A 22,446-nucleotide genomic window follows, 5' to 3' on the forward strand; every position below is an offset into this window, starting at 1 on the left:
TGTAAATTCAAGAAGATGATTGTTGTGGAATATAAACAAGAATTTTAAAGGAAGGCAGTTGTGTAAAAAATAATGTAATGTATTTTAATAATACTTTTATCTTTGTTTAAAGATAGTCAGTAAATTACAATTGCGCCTTATAATTTTATTTCTTTCATTGCTATACAACATTGTTTAGCAAACGGTACAATTAAAAAAAGAATGTAACAATAAATACCTATATTCTATAAATTTGCTAAGAGATAAAATGCCGATTTTAGGGTTAATAATTTATTTAATTAGGGAAAATCTTAGTCGAACAGTAAGATACAGTAGTTAGTGTTTGACTAATCACAAATAAGACTGAGTTTGTTTCCTGAATTCCTCAAACATATAGGCCAGTCATAAACTTGAGACAGAAAATGTAATACATTATCTTCAAATGTCGACCCAAGTCTGCAACATTCATCCTAAGCAGTGGTTTCATCTTAGTGCAATGCATCAAGTCCCTTTGAATCTCTTGCAGAAACAACTTGAGCCTTTAGTTCACACATGACTGCACTGCCATGCCATGCCAGTGTTATCAGTGGGAAAAGGAGATGCTGGCCGCATCAATCAAGTTTTGGGGGGCGAGCTGCAACCCAAGGAACCCAGACAAATAGAAAAGTATGTTTAGGAACTTTTCAGTGAGTAGAGATAACGTCATCTCGCTGCTCTCTAGTGATGCTGATGAGAGCGGATATGAGTCGCTACTCCAACAGGCCCCGCCCCCACGGAGAGGGCAGTGATGCAAGGCATGCTAGAAGCCTGCAGACACGCCGGACCCCTTTGGAGTATGCGCTCCTGATTCACAAGTCTCCAGGTGTTCTCCACCACTCAGCGGCACGATTTTGATCTGAGGGCAAGAAAACACCGCAGCATGCAAATTGTTTTGTTTTAGTTTCATATTAATTCAATTATTTTTCTTTTTGCATCCCAAAACTCATTGCATGTGGGCATATTCGGCTGCTTCAATAGAAAAACGATTTGCAAAGGGGTATTATTTAATATTATCATAAAAAATATAAAGCTCCCGTTTATCTGGAATCGCATTTACTATTCTCCTTCCACAATGGCTGATACCAACGCTGAATGCAACATCAAGGTGTTGTGTCGATTTCGTCCGCTCAACGAGTCGGAAATTGTCCGCGGAGACAAGTTCATCCCGATATTCCAAGGAGAAGACACTGTCATCTTCGGGGTGAGTTGTTTCTCATCATTTCTCTACCAGCGTTTTCATGACGCCGCGCTCCACACTCACCATCAGCTGCTGCTGGACGGGAAGGAGGAAAAAAGGTTTCTGACAAGAGTCAAACTAACTATAGTCTTCATCGGTATGACTGGCAGGCTGCAACAGTGTGCTGCAGCTGGAGGCTAAAAATCTGACATTAAATCAGGTTTGTAGAGGGGAAAGCCCTTTAAAATAAGCCAAAAATAAGCGTGTTTGCATATTCATAATTATTTTCTGGTCACATGTCTCTATTTGTGCATAAAAATAGAAAAAAAGATTAATCTCTTGAATCTATATGGACCCCACCTTTTTTGATCCTCTGGTTCGTTATTTCCTCCTCTTCTTCATTGATCTTCTGGATTTTGTTGCTACTCATCTCAGATAGTACCACTGGGCTATTGATTCCCTTAATTCTTTAATGTGCCGGTGAATTATCATGTGATGCACATCTAACTCGAGTCATAATTATGCTCTGTGGGTTGCTACAGATCAGTGAATGGATTTTGGCTTTGCTTCAGACAAACTGAACAGAGGCTGATGATTACTATCAGTGCTGGTGATGGAAATTAACCAGGCTGAAGATGTTTGTTTGGTTGATGGATGAGCACCTGAGGTTGAGGTTAACAGTGCGATTGTGATCCAGCACCACTGACATTTAAGCAAAATTAATTGAAGCTATGGAGGGAGGGAGGAGGATTGCAGCGCTCTAAATGCAAATGTTGAACATCTGAAGTCAAGGCTATAATTTTCTGCACATACTGTGCAGAAATGGGCATGCATGCATAAATGTGCATAGAGATGGTTTTCCAACTCATCAAATCGCCAGCATTTCACTATAATTGTGCACACACACTTACTCACATACAGAGAGAGAGAGAGAGAGAGAGAGAGAGAGAGAGAGAGAGAGAGAGAGAGAGAGAGAGAGAGAGAGAGAGAGAGAGAGAGAGAGAGAGAGAGAGAGAGAGAGAGAGAGAGAGAGAGAGAGAGAGAGAGAGAGAGAGAGAGAGAGAGAGAGAGAAAGAAATCCACACCCTTTTGGTTTGAAGGCTGACTTGCAGTGATGATTGGGACACAGAAACCCCTATCGGTTTTCACACACACACACACACACACACACACACACACACACACACACACACACACACACACACACACACACCTTTCTACATGATTGACTTGCATATCTCATATTCTAGCAGCAGGGTCTTTCCAGCTGATGAAATTTAATTGAGCTGTGTGTGAATTATCACACTATTCAAAGGATTTTGGAGGATGACAGTTTGAGGTAACGACTTGAAATGATTAATTTTTGCATCAGTCTCAGCTGTTGTATTCCAACGTGTTCTGAGAATCTTGGCAGAGAGCAGAAGTTTTACAAAATTGCAGAAAATGTTCTTAGGATTATGCTGCTTATTTTTTTAACTTTAAAAAACAGGTTGAACCGATTTAGCGAATCGTTTCAGACGCTTCATATTCCCCTTTTGAAGTTGTTGTCAAAAATTCCTCTGAAAATAACATATTTGTTTCCTTTTAGAGTTTTTGTCTGCAGAGGGCTTAAAAACTCTGGAAATACAAACTGTTCCACTAAATTATAAGTCATTTCACCTTCTAAGCATCTCTCAGATGTTCCTCTATTCAGATGAATGTAAATATAACAGCAGGAGGGTGATTTACATTTCATGAATAGAGTCATGTGATGCATGTGAAATGATCTAGACGTGTAAGTGTATTTCAGAGTTTGTATTTCTGTATTTCCTTCAGCAGAGTCTCAGAAAATTGTGAAAGAATGTGCCTCCTGAGATTTAAAATGTCACATTTGATAAGGATTTAAAAAAAATCTGGCCAACAGGCAAGCAGCCACACTCTGAGGACCCAATAGGAGCAAGTTAATGCTGACATGGTGAAGGCTGATATAAACACTTCCAGTCTGGGCTGTGCTGATGGCCCACATTCCTTGCAGGACTCGATAACAGACAGTGGCGCTGATTTGACTTGTTGAGTGATGGCTTGGCTCGGTGGTAGTCAGGAGGAGACTTGAAGAGATTAAAGATTACAGAAAAGTATATGATGCTGTGGTCTGAAATTATCTCCGTAAAGGCTTTAAAGGCTTATTAGTACAAAAGTGGTGGGGATTTACTTCAACTCCAAAAATGCATCATAAAATATGAAAGAAATTAAAGTAGCAATATAGTTTAACTACAGCTTTAACATTGATCTAAGTGATCGTTGAATTAGAAACTAACCAGTTTCATATTTGACACCACTCTGCAGCCCTCTGCTGACCTAAAGACACACTTGATAGTTTTCTGGAGCAGGTAGGTGCCCTAGGGGGCGCTCTTTACATGCTTTATGGCTGTTAGCTGTAATGCTAGCAGTCAGCATTTTCTGTTCATCAATCAAAAGTACAAGAAGGAAAAAAGTTTGCTTTTTCTGTTAGCATCATGGTGGAGCCTGGAGTGGAAAAAAAGTGTCTTTGGAGGTGAAGCAAAACAGGAGTGAACATCAGCGCGGCCTATGCTAGTTTGAGGGAGCTAAAGGAGGCTAAAATCACAGACTGATTGTGACCTGGCTTTGTTGTTACATGACTTGTAAGTAATAATAATTTTTGCCCAACAGTGTGGATCTTTTTACTTCATGGTTTATTTTAGTATAGGGAGCCTAAATCACGTCCATCTACTTACGGACCATGGCTCCCCGGAAGAACAAAAAAACGAATTTAAGTCAATGGGGCTAAAAACTCTATTTTCTAATCCCGTTTGTTATATGCCACGGATTTCACATATGATGTCTGTGAATTTTAAAGACATACTGATGCCAAGAATGCACTTATTTTCAAACAGTGGCAAAAGTCTTTTTAGGTTTTATGTACAAAACAATTGCGCTGCACCAAGTTGACATCATCAAACCAGACACGAATAAAAGCTGAGAAAAATGGCTGTAAGTTCAACAAACTTCAAATCCTTCCTTCAGGAGGAAAAAAACACCATAAATCTGGCCATGTGGTAACTTGCAGCTACGCTAGGGGAGAGGAGTATCTGTGGTGATGTCATATATGCGATATATCGTCGTCTGATTTGTAGTCATGCTAATTACAAATTTTTACAAACTGATAAATCTTTAAGTGTGTGACTGGCGTGGTCGAAACACATATCATTATACTTCATTTAAATTGAAGTACGACATGTATGCGATGTGCGATTCCGGGCATAAAGTAAAGCGAATTAGAAAATAGCTCTTTAAGCCCCGTTGATCCATGAGCCGACCGGAAAGAGAGGAGATTTAGGCTCCCTATTAGTTGGCTTGTGTTAGTGTCATCTCATTGCTAGCGCTAGCTACAACAGGGTTGTTTATGACAGCCGTAATTCCACTTCCAACCAGTAGGGTGGAGGAAATTGCTCTTTGTTACTTTAAATTCTTAGAAATTAAACTTTTGAGCAAAAGCATCTGGTTATAAGAACAATGAGAGCTGCATCATGAGAAAATAAACAAACAGATATTTTAAATTCTCTGAACTGATGAACCAATCACAACAATTTGTACAAATTCATGCAGCGATTTACAGAATGCAAACTTCCAATGTGAGCGGGAAGCCAAGATAAGGTTCAGTCAGATCAATGTTTTCAAAGTAAGCCTATTTTTTGTCTATTCAAGCGTGATCTCATAATCATCAATGACAAGCCTTCAGGTGATGCTGGGAGATTTAAAAAAAGATAAAAATAAGAAAAATTCAGAGAGAAAGAATGGGAATTCAGTCTGCATCGGGAAACCAAGGACTATTTGTGAACAGCAGAAAAAAAAGATATAATTTTGACTTTGGATCAAACTGCCTTCAAAACTTGCAAACAGAGCTGTCAGATCACTGCTTCTTGACTTTAAATGAATACCATTTTTAAAACATGTTGTGAAATATATGTTTTTATTGATAATTATGTTTTTGCTGCAGGGAAACATTTGGGATAGAAATAAAGGACGAATTCAAGCCTGAGGAGCGCTGAATCATGTGCAGTCTAGCATTCTGTGTACGTGCGTGGTGTGTCTGTGTGTTTGTTGTAAATCACTCAGCTATGACAGAACAGCTAAATTTAGCTCAACATCTGTAAACCTGTGGATTTTAACCATGTTCTATGGCAAGCCAAATGAGCATTTATTCTGATATCAGGATATCAGCCAGAATTGTCATGAACATGTAAGCCATTTCTGTCCACTAGTTAACTAGTTAGACATGTTTGTGTCAACTAGTTAAATATCGAGGGTGAAAATGTGCCCACTAGTTAACTAGTGACAGGAGAAATGCGCACTAGTTAACTAGTGAACACATTTAGGCTTCAGTAGTTAACTAGTTGACACAAAAACTGCTCACTAGTTAACTAGTAAAAGCAGAAATGCATAGCAGTCAGCTACTTGAAGGTATTTGTCTCACTAGTTAACTAGTGAGGGTCAAAATGTGCACACTAGTTAACTTGTGGTAGACATAAATGCGCACTAGTTAACTAGTGAACATATTTTGGCTTCACTAGTTAACTAGTTGACACATAAATGGCTCACTAGTTAACTAGTAAAGACCAAAATGCATACCAGTCAGCTAGTTGAAGGTTTTTGTGTCTCACTAGTTAACTAGTGATGGCCAAAATGTGCACACTAGTTAACTTGTGGTAGACATAAATGTGCACTAGTTAACTAGTGAACACATTTTGGCTTCACTAGTTAACTAGTTGTCACATAAATGGCTCACTAGTTAACTAGTAAAGGCCAAAGTGCATACCAGTCAGCTAGTTGAAGGTTTTTTGTGTCTCACTAGTTAACTATTGATGGCCAAAATGTGCACACTAGTTAACTAGTGAAGGCTTAACTCCTAACTAGTTAACTAGTTGGAGTAGGTCAGTGCCACTAGTTAACTAGTGAACCATTAATGGCTCACTAGCTAGCTAGTTGATGGCAGCAGGCTCACTAGTTACCTAGTTGATGCATCCATTGTCCAAACTAGTTAACTAGTGAGGACATAAATGTATACTAGTAAACTAGTTCAAGTCTACATTCACACTAGCTAGCTAGTTGCGCAGAATTCTAATTAGGAGGTGGAGAATTTCTCAAATTAAGACTCTCTATTGGCTCCCTGTGTCAAAATAAAATATGACAACCAATCACAGTGCGGAATTTTGTAAAATCCCACCCCAAACATTTGCATGCGGCACACAAGTTAACATGCTGGCCAGAGGAACCTCAGCTAGTGAACTAGTAGTGGCTTCAGTGTGACACTTACATGTAAACTTGTGAAGGCAGAACTGCTCACTAGTTAACTAGAGAGGGTACAAATGTCCACTAGTTAACTAGTGAGGTGCAAAATAAGTGTCACTAGTTCACTAGTGGGCCCCAAATCGCCCACAAGTTAACTAGTAAGGTGCGGATATGCTCACTAGTTAACAAGTGAGGTGCAGATTTGCTCACTAGTTAACTAGTGCGCCCTAAAGCGCCCACTAGTTAACTAGTAAGGTGCAAAAAAGCATCACTAGTTAACTTGTAAAGTGCAGATATGCTCACTAGTTAACTAGTGGGCCCCAAAATGTCAACAAGTTAACTAGTAGGGTGCGGATTTGCTCACTAGTTAACTAGTGAGGCACAGATATGCTCACTAGTTAACTAGTGATGTGCGGATTTGCTCACTAGTTAACTAGTGAGGTGCAGATTTGCTCACTAGTTAACTAGTGTGCCCTAAAGCACCCACTAGTTAACTAGTAAGGTGCAAAAAAGCATCACTAGTTAACTTGTAAAGTGCAGATATGCTCACTAGTTAACTAGTGGGCCCCAAAACGCCAACTAGTTAACTAGTAGGGTGCGGATTTGCTCACTAGTTAACTAATGAGGCACAGATATGCTCACTAGTTAACTAGTGAAGTGCGGATTTGCTTACTAGCTAACTAGTGAGGCGCGGATTTGCTCACTAGTTAACTAGTGAAGTGCGGATTTGCTCACTAGTTAACTAGTGAGGTGCGGATTTGCTCACTAGTTAACTAGTGAGGTGCGGATTTGCTCACTAGTTAACTAGTGAGGTGCAGATATGCTCACTAGTTAACTAGTGAGGTGCAGATATGCTCACTAGTTAACTAGTGCGCACAAGACGCACACTAGTTGCTGTTTTTGGAGCAATCTAGTTTACTTGTTATGTAAAAATGTGTTCTTACTAGTTAACTAGTGACAAATTTACCTTCACTAGTTAACTAGATGACATATTTGGCCTTTCTAGTTCACTTGTAATGGGACAGGAAGCACTCACTAGTTAACTAGTGAGCATATCTGCATTATAATTTTTTCTCACTAGCTTATAGAGGGCAAACTGAGCCTTACATGTTAAGTAGTGAACACAAAACACTGTCACTAGTTAACTAGCTGCAGAAAAATGCCCCTAAAACTAGTAAATTTGTGGAATTTGAATAAATACACACTTGGCTGGCATTCTGTGTAACATGTTAACTAGTTCGACCGCTGTACTGCTCACTAGTTAGCTAGTGAGCAAATCCGGCCTTTACATGCAAATGAAGAAATGCAGAACAGCTATGTGATTGGTCCATGTAGGACTGAGAAACAGAGAAAGTATGGCGGACTCTGTTCAGGCTGTTCTAAGAGAAAATTTGATAAACTAAGATCGTTTGAGCACATAAATATGTTTTGACGATATTTGTAGCGAGAAAGTTGTGGTGTATTGCTGTAATCTTTGTTCAGTTAACGTGTGCAGTCTTTAGTTTTCAGTTATTAGTCTGAAAAAGCCTGGAGGCGGAAGGCAGCGGCAGACAGCATGTCTGTTTCTGTTGACAGGAAAGTGCAGAAACTCCGCAGAAATCTCCGTCAGATATATTGTTTCACATTTGTACGGAAGCGACAAGTTTATAATAATAAAAAAGGCTCTATTTTACATACGTTGCTGTAAAGCCTGCCAGCACTCATAGTGTTTTAAAGGTATAAATTTGCAAGGAGATGTAGCACCTAGTGTTGGTGGTCTAGTGACTAACGCGTTCGCCTGCAATGGTGAAGGTCGCGGGTTCGATACTCGATCATACACTTTAGTTTTGTACATTATTTCACTTCTTTTCTTTTGCATAATTTTTGTATTTATGTCAACAAGAAACAAAATACGTAACGGATTAGTGGGCAGAGTCACACACACACACACACACACACACACACACACACACACACACACACACACACACACACACACACACACACACACACACACACACACACACTCACACACACAAACATGTAAACAAGTATTTTATGAGTATGAATCTGATTATTGCCGACAGTCGATATTTAAGCATGTGTGTCCCCCTTCCTCAATCCATCCTCGCAAAATAAAATCATCGGCACAGCACAGCAGGCTTTCTCTTGATCCAGAACTAGCACTTCGAAATTGATCATGTCCGCGGCCATCTGCTGCACAATCAGCTGCTCGCATCGCGGGAAACATTGAAAACAGCTTCATGAACTGAGACACAACAGGGTTAACATCGACAAAAAAATCCACAAATAAATCTAAATAATTAATGCCATTTCCGTCTTTTTCGTTGAAATATACAAATAGCAGATCATAAATCTAGAGCAGAAAAAGCTGCTGCAGGAAGCAGGGTCTGTAGTTATTCATGCACCAATTCATCAATGTGATTATTGATCAAGATCAGGTAAACTGATATTAATGTTGCAACATTTCATTTGATCATCTGAATGATACCACACAACTGAATGACCTGTTGAGTCTCTGCATATTCAGGTATTTACTACGGAAAACAAACAACAGCAGGCAGCAGCAGGACTCCCCATGTTATTTCTCGGGTCGCTGGCCCGCGGTCGTCGGGGCCGCTGCGGTCAGCTCTTAGCCGGGAAGCCCTCGTTCGGCTGCGTGGGCTGCTTCACCGTGGACCAGCTCCCAGCAGCCGCTGGTCGGGAGAAACGCTCTGGCTGCAGCTCCGATCAGACCCTACCAACACCTCGCCACAGACAGCACCGCATTAAAAGCCCACAATTACGACCCGCTCCCCAAAGTTACAGTTCTCAAGCACTGATGAACACATACATAACCCACAACAGCTATGAAATGTGTGTTATTTACGGCAAAAAGGAGATATTTTTCAAGCCGACGTGCCAATGTTAACGGCAGTTGGCTTGGAAATGTGCTGATTTTATTATTTTTGTCAATTAAAATCCCCCTTGTTTGCTCTTACGTTTTACGAAAACGCAATATTAATTAAAGCACGCTTTAGTGATCAGCATGTAAAGCAAAGAAGAAATGTGAACATTTCAACCCATTTCGAACCAACCAGTAATATGATTTCTTAACACGGTGCAGCGGCAGCATTTAAAAACCAAAATATAGTTTTTACTCTCCAAAAAAAGGAGAAGACAGTCACGGTGCAGCAACCCATTTTAGTCCATTAATCTCCACAATAAATATCCAGACAGAGAATTTCTACGGCCTCGCTGTAAACTCCAATGTCACCCAGGACCAGTCTTAAAGAGACAACGCGCTTAAAGGGAAAGTGTGTAGATTTCTGGCAATAGGGGGTAGTAAATACCAAAGTCACTGCAAACAAGCTGTATTTTTTGTTCAAGTGAGGACCTTACTAACTAATGCTCATAAAGCCAACAAAACCCTCTGGACTCTAGCTGTAACTCTCAAATTAGGATATGAGATTAATGACTCAGGTTCACGCTCCAATACATTAATTGTTTGAGAAATGCATCTTTTTATGTTGAGTGCCATCCGCCAAATAACACACGAGAAAAAGAAGAAGAAGAGTGTTGTTGCACAGTTTTCAAAGGAGTCAAAAACCACCAGCAAAACCATAAATACAGCTAAATAAACATAGAATCCAACATGGCGTCCTCCAGAGAGTCTGACCCTCGCCTGTGTATTTTATTACTATGAAGGGTACATGAACTGATTAGGAACACAATGTCATAGGGTCAAAGGTCAAGGTTGTGTGAGGTCATATATATATCAAAAATTGCCTGAACGGGTTGAATGATTTTGACCAAATCAGAGGTGATAGCTCCCTATCAAAGGTAGATAAACTGATCAGGTCACAACCTCATAGGGTCAAAGGTAAAGGTCGTGTGAGGCCGTATATATGAAAAATTGGTGTTTGTGTGCAATATCTTCTGAACAGGTTGAAATACTTTGACCAAATCGCAGGTGAGAACTCTCTATCTAAGGTAAATAAACTCATGAGGTACAAAACCTCATAGGGTCAAAGGTCAAGGTTGTGTGAGGCCGTATATATGAAAATTTGGCTTTTGTGTGCAATATCTCCTGAACGGGTTGAAGGATTTTGACAAAATCAGAGGTCATAACTCCCTATCAAAGGTAAATAAACTCATCACATACACAAGTTCATAGGGTCAGAGGTCAGTGTCATGAGAGGTAATATATATGACCAGTCAGGCATATCCCGCGACGCTCTGCATCAATTTCCAGGGCTTTCTTGTTTCTACAGAGTTTATGTAGGGTGCTGCTGGTTTGGGGTGTTATGTCAGCAGGCAGAGTTTAGGAGTCTGACAGCTGTGGGGAAGAAACTGTTTCGGGACCTGGTAGTCTTAGTCCATAGGCTCCTGTAGCGCTTCCCAGAGGGCAGGAGGGTGAAGAGTCCATTCGATGGGTGACTGGAGTCTGATGGTTTTCCCTGCCCTTTTCAGACACCAAGAAAAAAGGAGAGTAACTTTATTTTGTTTGTGTGATTTTATTTTGTTGTGTGACTACTGGTTGCAGTTCCCTGTTCAATTGATTGCTGTTCCCTGTTAAATTTAAAAAAGAAAAAAGTCTAAAGTTTTGTTTTGACTGGAGAGAACTAAAAAAGGTTACACTGTCTTCTGGTACTAGCTCAAAATAACAAGTGGTGCTCGCTGCAGAACCACAAAGGCGGAGCTGCACCAGAAGGTGGAGCTGCACCAGAGTCAGCCCCGCCCATTCCAGAATCAGCCCCGCCCATTCCATTAGAGTCAGTCTAATTCCTTCCAGTTGTCAGACTTGATAGCATTCTGGAACCAAAGAGGGTGTTGTAGCTAAAAAATGCGAGATTGAGGACGGAGTTGAGAAGTTAATTGAACAGTTTTTGTAAAGGTTCCATATAATTAAAAATCTAACTTTTGGAACTTTTAATCATGTTATATTGTCATTTCCTCATAAGAAACACGCCAAAGCCATTTTTAGCCTCATTCATGCATTTTCCTCCCATCTCAGCTTCAATTTGGTCTCCTCCCCCGAAGCGGGTCTGGTCTTGGTTCTCAAATCTGGATATTCTGTGAATTTTCTGACAAATTATTTCTGAAATGACTTCTACTGAGACACCGCCAATAAACCATACATCCCATCTCAGAGACACACTGGGCAGCACAATTACATGTAACGCCACTTGATTTATAACAGATGTGGTGGTGTAGTGGTTATGGAGTCAGGTTGACATGCTGTTTCGCCTCCCAGTAGTGTAAGTTTTAGGTAGTTTACAACCTCTTTTCTTCATTTCTAGCTACACTTGCCAGTACTATGTTTACAACAATTTACTGGTATACCGTTTAACATATAATGTGTTTATTTATTTATTTATTCGTTTATTTAGCCAGTGTGAGTCCATTTGTGAGCAGAGTTTCAACTAAAATGCTGTTTAGGAACGACCAAATTCAAAGAACTTTTAGCGACATAAATATTTTGCTGAAAAGAAACATTACAACTAAAATATAAACAAATTGAATGTGGCTAAATAGACTGCTGATGACCCCACCGAGAATCGAACCAGCATCAGCTGAGGGGAAAGCAAAAACCAACTCAGACGATTTTACCACTAGACTACCAGAGGCTGTTTAATAGATTGAAGTGCTGTTGTAAACCACTTTTATTAGACCAGCTGTAGGCAGATATTCGCTAAAAGAAACCTTTTCATTTCGAGATATATTCAGTCTTTGTCATGTAGCAAGTTATATTTATCTTGTTTAATTGGAGTATAGAACATAGCATTAACGACTGTAAACTAGTAACAGCCGTAATTCATGTGGGTCAGGTCAGTTTGCGATAAAGTTGAAAACAAAAACGGAAGTCAGTGGGCTAGGCTGAGTTTGCGTGAATGGGCGGGGTGCAGCTCCGCCTTTGTGGTTTTGCAGCCAGCACCCTCTCCAAAATAACCACAGTTTTTTCCCTCAGTGTCATTTGATCTATTTCTTGGGAAGATGGATGGATGGATGGATGGATGGATGGATATATATATATATATATATATATATATATATATATATATATATATATATATATATATATATATATATATATATATATCAATAATTATTTTTAATATAGCCTTTTTCAATACCAAACTTTCAATACCAAACAAAAATGAACTACAATAAAATTACTGGCACACTAAATTCCAATTCTCCTCAATGGGACTTGAACTCGCCAACTGATCTCCCTTACACGACACCAAACGAGGTGCTTTACTTGATTTGGGAGGGGGGAATAAAAGCAGTAAAACAATAAAACTTTGAACATTACAACACAAAGAGAAAATAAATAATGTTACAGCAATTGCGGAATGCCATCTGCGGGATTCGAACCCGCCGCAACGACCAACCAGTAGGTGTCAAACCATGACTAATGAGTGCAAGCCTTGGCGCTCAGGGACACCCATCAGATTGTGAGGCCACAGCACATACGTTTTAGACTGGGTGGGATTCTTATACCCAACAGGAGTCTTCTGCCCGCCTTCTCATTAGAATATGCATAATTTGTGTTTCAGGCACTAGTTAACTAGTGAGCTGCTGCACTGCCACACATGTAAACTGGTGAAATTTCTATTGTTCCACTAGTTAACTAGTGGACAAAAATGGTCAGCTTGTATGTGTTTTTAGATGCAACTAGTTAACTAGTGAGGTGCAGATATGCTCACTAGTTAACTAGTGAGGTACTAGTGAGGTGCAGATATGCTCACTAGTTAACTAGTGAGCATATCTGCACCTCACTAGTTAACTAGTGAGCAAATCCGCACCTCACTAGTTAACTAGTGAGCAAATCCGCACCTCACTAGTTAACTAGTGAGCAAATCTGCACCTCACTAGTTAACTAGTGAGCAAATCCGCACCTCACTAGTTAACTAGTGAGCAAATCCGCACCTCACTAGTTAACTAGTGAGCATATCTGCGCCTCACTAGTTAACTAGTAAGCAAATCTGCACGTCACTAGTTAACTAGTGAGCATATCTGCGCCTCACTAGTTAACTAGTGAGCAAATCTGCACCCTACTAGTTAACTAGTTGGCGTTTTGGGGCCCACTAGTTAACTAGTGAGCATATCTGCACCTTACTAGTTAACTAGTGATGCTTTGTTGCACCTTACTAGTTAACTAGTGGGCGCTTAAGGGTGCACTAGTTAACTAGTGAGCAAATCTGCACCTCACTAGTTAACTAGTGAGCATATCCACACCTTACTAGTTAACTTGTGGGCGTTTTGGGGCCCACTAGTGAACTAGTGACACTTATTTTGCACCTCACTAGTTAACTAGTGGACATTTGTACCCTCTCTAGTTAACTAGTGAGCAGTTCCGCCTTCACAAGTTTACATGTAAGTGTCACACTGAAGCCACTACTAGTTTACTAGCTGAGGTTCCTCTGGCCAGCATGTTAACTTGTGTGCCGCATGCAAATGTTTGGGGTGGGATTTTGCAAAATTCCGCACTGTGATTGGTTGTCATATTTTATTTTAACATAGTGAGCCAATAGAAAGCCTCAATTTGAGAAATTCTCTGCCTCCTAATTAGAATTCTGTGCAACTAGCTAGCTAGTGTGAATGTAGGCTTGAACTAGTTTACTAGTATACATTTATGTCCTCACTAGTTAACTAGTTTGGACAATGGATGCATCAACTAGGTAACTAGTGAGCCTGCTACAATCAACTAGCTAGCTAGTGAGTCATTAATGGTTCACTAGTTAACTAGTGGCACTGCCCTACTCCAACTACTTAACTAGTTAGGAGTTTTGCCTTCACTAGTGAACATGTGGACATTTTGAACTGTCACTAGTTAACTAGTGAGACACAAAAACCTTCAACTAGCTGACTGGTATGCATTTTAGCCCTTACTAGTTAACTAGTGAGCCATTTTTGTGTCACCTAGTTAACTAGGAAGCCAAAATGTGTTCACTAGTCAACTAGTGGGCATTTCTTCTGTCACTAGTTAACTGGTGTGCACATTTTGGCCATCACTAGTTAACTAGTGAGACACAAAAACCTTCAACTAGCTGACTGGTATGCATTTTGGCCTTTACTAGTTAACTAGTGAGCCATTTTGTGTCACCTAGTTAACTAGTGAAGCCAAAATGTGTTCACTAGTTAACTAGTGAACATTTCCGTCTCCCACTAGTTAACTGGTGGGCTCATTTTGACCCTGACTAGTTAACTAGTGAGACACAAATACCTTCAACTAGCTGACTGGTATGCATTTTGGCCTTTACTAGTTAACTAATGAGCCATTTTTGTGTCAACTAGTTAACTAGTGAAGGTCAAAATGTGTTCACTAGTTAACTAGCGTGTACAGTTTGACCCTCACTAGTTAACTAGTTGACCTGTTGACAAGATATCAGAATTAATGCTCAAGCGGCTGGCCAAATTGGGCAAAGTTAACAAGTGGGATTTTTACATTCAGTAGTCAGCTAGTACGAGTTTTTGTACCTTACTAGTTGACTAGTAAAAACTAAATGTGTTTTAACTAGTTAACTAGTGGACATTGATCTGTCCACTAGTTAACTAGTGAACACACTGAGCAATACTAGTTAACTAGTAAGATATGAAACATTTTAACTAGTTAACTAGAGAGAATTTAGGCCTTACTAGTTAACTAGTTGACATTTAGGCTGTCACTATTTAACTAGTTGACACAAACATGGCTAACTAGTTAACTAGTGGACAGAAATGGCTTACATGTTCATGACAATTCTGGCTGATATCCTGATATCAGAATAAATGCTCATTTGGCTTGCCATATGTTTCTGTTGCTGATGCTGATCAGCTGTGGTGCTGAGATTGACTCTAGAAGGGAATCACCTGCAGGTGAAAATCCATGAATTAATCTAAGAGAATTTCATTAAAATCCGTCAATGGATGGATCCTCCGCACCGTTACCCGTCGGTTTCTGAAGAGCTGAATTGAAGCCCAGTGGGTAGTTCCACCATTATCTTGGCTGTGTAACGCATCTTGTCATTCCTGGAAAATACAAAGATGGAGCTGAGAGTGAATCTGTGAGCTTGGGGGTAGAAGATTGAGACCATCAAATTCTGAGCCGATGTAGCTATGAGCTAACCGCAGCTAACAGATGTTAGCGGGTGCTTTTAGCCAGAAAACCACATTTGAGTGACTCTGCTACCCTCTGCCCTGTAGACTGATACTCTAAACATGAGGCCTTCCATGGGACAAGCAGGAGGCAAGCTGCTAGCACTGAAAGCTCATCTGACACCTATCAATCAAAAGGAAACATCCCTACTAATTACATCTTAATGGATAAGTTACAAAAAAGTCACCCCCTCAGAGCTGTCACGATGGTAAACTTACCAACATATTAAAACTAAAATGATTTTTTAAACCAGGCCGTAAACTTGTTTAATTCTGCTGTGAAGTTAGCATTTTTAACATGGAAGTCAATGGGAACTTGCTCCTTTCTGGAGCCAGCCCCTAGCGGATGAAAGAAGAACTGCAGTTTTTGTCACTTCTGTGTTGGCTTCATGTTTGGCAGCCGGAGTATGCCCCTTGTCGATGACATATTGCCTTTTTGATGTGTGTGGGCTACCGTAGTTGCAAAACCTATTCTGAACTGAATGGTGCTAAAGAGTCAAACTTCTAGTCAGAGCTTCATGAGATAGTCTGCTACACACACACACACACACACACACACACACACACACACACACACACACACACACACACACACACACACACACACACACACACACACACACACACACACACACACACACACACACACACACACACACACACACACACACACACAGGTGTATAAACATTATATCTGGAAGGAAAGAAGCTGAAGCAAAAGCCTTCTGCTCTACTGCTTACACTGTGTTTTCTATGCAGAATTAATTACAAAGATTGTTTTAGGCACAAAGGTCGCTAATGCAAATTTTAAGTAGTGAATGCTTTAATTTTCATTAATGCTGTTTAGTTTAAAGCTGATTTCTGATTCGAGGCTTGCTTGTTTCAGACATAAATCAGTGTCAGTATTCAGTATGAGCCATCTTTCTGATCACACGATGAGGCTCCAGTGGTTGGTGTCCACCAACTCCTCAGCTCTAATTGTCTCCAAGTGCTTCTGATAATGGCCGACTGAATCCGTCTGCCATTTGGAGCCGGTTGGGTAAATGCCACCTATTGCCAGTGACTTTACTTAAACCTTCCATTAGATGAGTTCCCTGCTAGAACAGAAACTCATCTGCAACAGAGTGATTTTCTAATTAAAGACTCAAGCAGCTCTCGGCTCTGTGCTTAACAGAACTGCAGATCATACAGTGGCGGTCACGTTTCTGCTATTGATCCTTGAGGCATTTTCAGAAATTCTCATCATCCTTATTTTGCTGCCTTTCAAACTCGGACAAGAGCGGAAGTTATCTTACTTGTAATGTAAATCTGTTTATTTTTTTTCTTTTTCCTCAGGGGTTTTCTATCATCACATGCACACCCACCTGTGGAGCCCCATGGGGCTCTGTGGCGTGTGTGACAGTAATAATTGTTCAGTCTGTAGCGCTCTGAGGCACAACCTTTATGTTTGGAGTGACACAGCTGTCTCTAGTATTTCACTGTCTGCGATTACGCAGTGTCACAAGGTCCAGATTGTCTCTCCTAATCTGCCGGCACACTAAAACGGCCGCCACAATGAATCATGCTTTCGTTTCTATAAATAAATTAACGATCACATTCTGGCCATGGTTGAAGCAACATAATTTTTCTTTCACCGTTTTATGTAATCTACATATTACACATGTTTCCATATGAGCTGTCTGCAGGCTAAGCTCATTAAAATAGAATGTATTTTATATGCATCATATTAGTAGCTGCATAATATTAGAAATATAGCTTATGAATCTGAATTATGTATCTTTCCTGTCATATGTTTGTTAATCATGCCTTATTCCTTGTGCAGTAACGCACCTTAATCTGCAGTCTTTAGAGCCTCACCAGGGCTCTGGATGACAAACAGAACCACTGTCATTGCTTCTCATGCATGCAAACAAAAGCAAACCGTCTGTTTTGTTGTTGAAGACTGTCCTTAGTAGTAGTAGTTGAAGCCCTGTTAAACGTGAGAATGACCAAACTAGCTGTCATATCTTTCTTTATTTTCAAAGTATATAAGAGGATTTTTAGACAATTTAAAAGTTTTTTCTATATACAAGTGGCAATTGATTTCTGTTAAGATCGATGAGCTAACTACTAGTCTCAGTGCAGCCAAATGTCTATTGCTGCCAATGCCATCCAAAGACATCTTCATATCCTAAATTTATTTGCATTTCTTCCTAAATGCTTATTTTAAACCTTTACACCTTTATTAATTTCTGCAATAAAGTAATTTACAAGGAATGTTTTCCCCCCTCAATCATAAATACAGGTGAAACTTGAAAAATTAGTATATGGTGCATATTTATGTTTAAAAAAATTCCAATCCCACCCTCTGCAGGTGGTCTCATCCTTCAAAGCCTCCTACAGCCTGGGAGTTTGAGGGTTCTGCGCAGTATCTTAGCTGTTCCCAGAACTGCACTCTTCTGGACGGAGATGTCTAATGTGTTTCCTGGGATCTGCTTTAGCCACTCCTCCAGTTTGGTGGTTACTGACCCGAGTGCCCCGATGACCACCTGTTGGAATTTGGTATATATATATATATATATATATATATATATATATATATATATATATATATATATAGAGAGAGAGAGAGAGAGAGAGAGAGAGAGAGAGAGAGAGAGAGAGATGTTGTTACACCTCCCCGGAAGACGAGGAGGAGGTAACATAAGAGGGATGAGTCAGATGTTAAATTAGCAAAAGGTTTATTTGTGGGTTGTACATTTAACCTAAGAGAGAAAGAAGGGGAACTAAAGGTGAGGCTTTTCTTAAAAGCCTGAACTAAATCTGAATATACTAACCCTCAACTGAAATTTACCCAAAACGGGGGAAAAGATTATAATCAAAACAAAAGAACCAAACTAAGGCCCTGTCCACACGTAGCCGGGGCTCTGCCAAAACATAGATATTTTTCTACGTTTTGGCCTGTCATCCACACGAAAACGGAGTTTTTTCACACGAAAACAGATCTTTTTAAAAACTCCGGCCAAAGTGAAGATCAGCGTTTTCTCTGTTTTGGGTGTCTGCGTGTGGACAGACAAAACCGGAGTTTTAAGGTCCGCAACGTCACTTTCCGCGACAAAAAAATGCTGACATCACGTGTGCGACCTGTGTTTACACTAACCGACAGCATGGATGGCCTCAGAGCTGCGCTCGCTTTATCAATTGTCCAAGCGCCTTTTGCTTGTTTGTTTTTGCAAGCGGAATTACTGCTCCTTGCAGAGGACCACAGACGAAGGACGAGGTTAAGAACGGGGGAAGTACTGCCGCCTACAGGTCTGGCATGTCCATAACAACGTATTTATCCGGGTACGTGTGGACAGTTTTTTTTTAAAACGAGTGGGTGTGGATGCAAGTTTTTGGAGGGGCGGATATTCGTTAAAAAAAAAAATACGGCTACGTGTGGACTAGGCCTAAGTTCAAATGCCGAAAGAGCAGAGGCAAAACCAAATTATCCTTAGCACTGGGGTTTTCACAAGTCAGACAAATAACCCCAAAATAACCACGCTCCCTCTGGTGTAGACAAAGGATATACCTTTTTAGGACTCTGGATAAAAAAAGGGGGGCTGTTCTAAAAAGGTAATGTAACAAGGCTTCTCTAAACGCCAAACAACCTGGATTTACCAAATTACCAGAAGTTATTTCAAACAACTAAAAGACTACAAAACACTAAACTGAACTGAGTTTTAAGATCAAAAGCTGTCACAGTCTCAGACCAAAGCCAAGAACCAAAGGGGACAAAGCGAGCACAAGTTACTGCTCTAACCACCAAACAGTTCTCGTCTCCCCTGACTAACTACAGCTGACTGTTTTTGAGGAGGAGGCTCATTAGGGGAATACGGCCCAGCTGGAAATGACCCCAGCTCTGGTGCTGTCCATGGTCCTGGATCAGAGCTGGTCCCTTCGCAAAGCAGCTGTCCAAGGTGCTGCATAGGGAAGCGCTTAACATGCATCACAGCAGCACAAAACAGTGGCGGCCATTACACACACGCGCGCGCGCACACGCACGCACACACACACACACACTAACACATGTACACATATACATGATTGTATTAGCTCAAGAGGGTGCGTCTACTAAGAGACAGTGGCAGCTGGAGATAGATCCAGCTCCCTGTGACCCTACTCAGGAGAAGTGGTTATAGAAGATGAATGAATGAGTTAATGTTGGATCTGACTTGTTGAAAATGAAAGTAAACATGGGCCGTAAGTTTTGCTTTTGTTAACAGAACCTGCTGAGATGATAAAATGGAGCGATACAGTGCTCCAGGAGCTTCTCTCAGTTAAAATTTGAGCACAGATCATCAGAGGTTGCACAGGGACTGTGGGGGACACCACGGACTTCTCCACACATATTTTGCCCCGTCCACTTGCTCAGAGGTGCATGTTCCTGAGAAGTGTGTGTGTGAACAAACCCTACCGGTGCTGGACCCGGACCCGATGTCATCCAGCCCGGACTGGATTGGGCCGATGTGGAAGCACAATTACTTTCTTTGGTCCTGATGTCCGTTTCTTCAAACAGAAGCTGCTCAAAATCTCTCTAACAGGAGTTAAAGTGATTATTTTTACCATTTACACTGAAACACCAGCTAAAATGACTGAAAAAAGCAATTTAAAGTCAATAGAAGGTGAAATCTCCAGTGCCTTTTAAACAGCGAGTTAATTTGTCTTTAAACATTTGTGACCCGTCTATCATGGATCATTGGTTTTAAGGCTGTAGCTACATTTTAATGAGCCATTCAGTGAATAAAGCTCTGGATTACTTGTTTGGAATCACACATAAATGATGATGAACCGGTTATGGTTTCTACTGTACTATAAAAGCTGACCCCACTGACCCTCCTGCCATCAGCAAATTGCTCGATTTGTTTTTGTTGACCATGACAGATGATTAAACACAACCATTTAGCTCCACCCACTTGTGTTCATGAACCCATTTGAAATGTGCACAATAATGAATTATTGATTCTCCTATATTCTGCACCCTGTTTATAACTCTATGGATTATCTGTTCATGCTTACAAGTCAGGCAGGTCCAAGGCTGAGGATTAACTGTCTTGTAAGGTGTAATGCTTTTACTCTAAATTGTCAGCTTTAATAGTGAAATTGAGTTATATGGCACGCTATTGCAGGCATGTAATTTGGTTACAAACAGACATGATCATTCATTAGCAACCACTTAGTTACTTAGTTGCCAAGACAACAATCATTTCTGATGGGCTGTGGTGTTTTCTTGTCATCTTCAGCTGAGAGATGATTTTCTGTTTCATTTGCTGTCACATGCTGAGGCAGAAAGTAGGTGGGGGAAACAGCTGCTGTAGAAACAAACTGTTGACAGCGGAATGTCGGGAATGGCATAATATCATCTACCTGTCTCATTCGTCCTGTTATTTATAGTTCCACTGGAGTCATTTCTCCTCTAGGATGTGTCGTTGCAACAGCTTTAACAGTCTGCAGAACAAACGTAAAATCAAATCTTAAACGGAGGTCTAAGGGCTCCCCTGCTCTCCTGCCCCTGTGCACACTTTAGAGCTCTAATTTTATAACTCCCGTGCATGCACCCTATCCAGATAGGAATGTAAAGGAGATTGCAGTGTCAGGTCGAGATCTGCACTCCTTCCCTCTTTTTGTTTCCAGAATCGGAGCTGCTTGCCTCTTGGGATCAGACCGTCTCTTCTCCTCCATTCTTGCCCCTTTTTATGATTCTCTTCCTCTTAAACAGTGTATTTTTCTCTGTGCAAAGCTGCGTTTCCCAGCAGTGACTCTGCTGCTTATATCTTAATGACTCAGCATCAGTTTTGGAGCGATGTTGAAGCGGAAGCTCGGGCTCGTTCATCCTGTTAATTTTGATGAAGGCTTCAAACAGGTTTTATCGACATTTGGGGAAATCGTTCACCAGTCAGGAGACAGAAATTTTAAAGGATCAAGGAACTTTGGTGAAGTTTACATCACAAGGATGCAAAATTGAAAAGTTTTCTTGAACACAGAAGTTTTCATTCTAATCTCCTTAGATGGACCTATTTAAAAAATCCTTTTAAGGTTCATCTGACACCTATTTAGAGACAGGATGCTAGCTGGCTGCTCTTTTTATTTTTGCTCTAATAGATCCTGGTGTGTCAACACGTTTCCTTCACATTTCTACCCTTTTATGAAGGAACTGTGACTGCAGCAAGCTTTTATCTCCGGAGAGTGTCATGGCCCATCCTCCTCCCATTAGTCGTGGCCCTGCCCCTGGATGCTGCCTGATCCTCGTGCTCGCCCTCAGCATCTGTGGGCAACACATCGTATCTGACGGCTCATGCTCTAACACGTGTTTGCACATCTCCAGACCCGCTAGCAGTTGGTTTTTTTTAAATTAGTTTGGTTGTATAATGAAAATCCTCTGTAAATTAATGGAGTATCTTAATCTTTGGGATGCTCCATGCCAAGGACTTCTGCTGGCTTTAATTATTTACAGTTCAGCTCTTTGAACTGACTGTGTGTTAGATTTTTACTCCAAATCCCGCCTTCCCCCCCTAGAGAACCATGCTTTAAAACAGTGACTTAAAATGATATTTTTGGGCCATTTTGAAGTGATTTTCTATGTAAAAGTTATAAATAATTAATACTTGATCATGGCTAATCCAAATAGATCCACGTTGAAAGTGGATTGCTTCTCAAAACAGCTCAAATCTCCTAAATTTTATGGTGGTTTATGCAAATGTTATTTTATTAATCTGTACTTATTTGTCAGTTTGACATTAGACGGTTAGTCTGGCATAAATATTAAATATTCCTGCCTGACCTTGCTTCTGCGTGCATTAAATAAAAAAAAAAACAACTGA

At 40.5% G+C, this 22,446-nt stretch overlaps 1 protein-coding gene across 4 annotated transcripts in view; it reads left to right on the plus strand.

Annotated features, from left to right (window-relative positions):
• The first annotated feature begins 757 nt into the window (after positions 1-757).
• Positions 758-22,446, plus strand: part of kif5ab (kinesin family member 5A, b) — an 86,878-nt gene continuing 65,189 nt past the window's right edge. For 2 of the 4 annotated variants that reach the window (XR_011520123.1, XR_011520122.1), the window contains exon 1: positions 758-1,219. Coding sequence is in view for 2 of the 4 variants with exons in the window: in XM_015959136.3 (XP_015814622.3) it covers positions 1,091-1,219 (129 nt within the window). In the remaining 2 variants the exon portion in view is untranslated. The remainder of the gene's footprint in view (positions 1,220-22,446) is intronic. The other 2 variants (XM_015959136.3, XM_015959137.3) reach the window with 1 other exon arrangement.

Source organism: Nothobranchius furzeri, chromosome 3 (genome assembly GCF_043380555.1).
Source record: "Nothobranchius furzeri strain GRZ-AD chromosome 3, NfurGRZ-RIMD1, whole genome shotgun sequence".
NCBI lineage: Eukaryota > Metazoa > Chordata > Actinopteri > Cyprinodontiformes > Nothobranchiidae > Nothobranchius > Nothobranchius furzeri.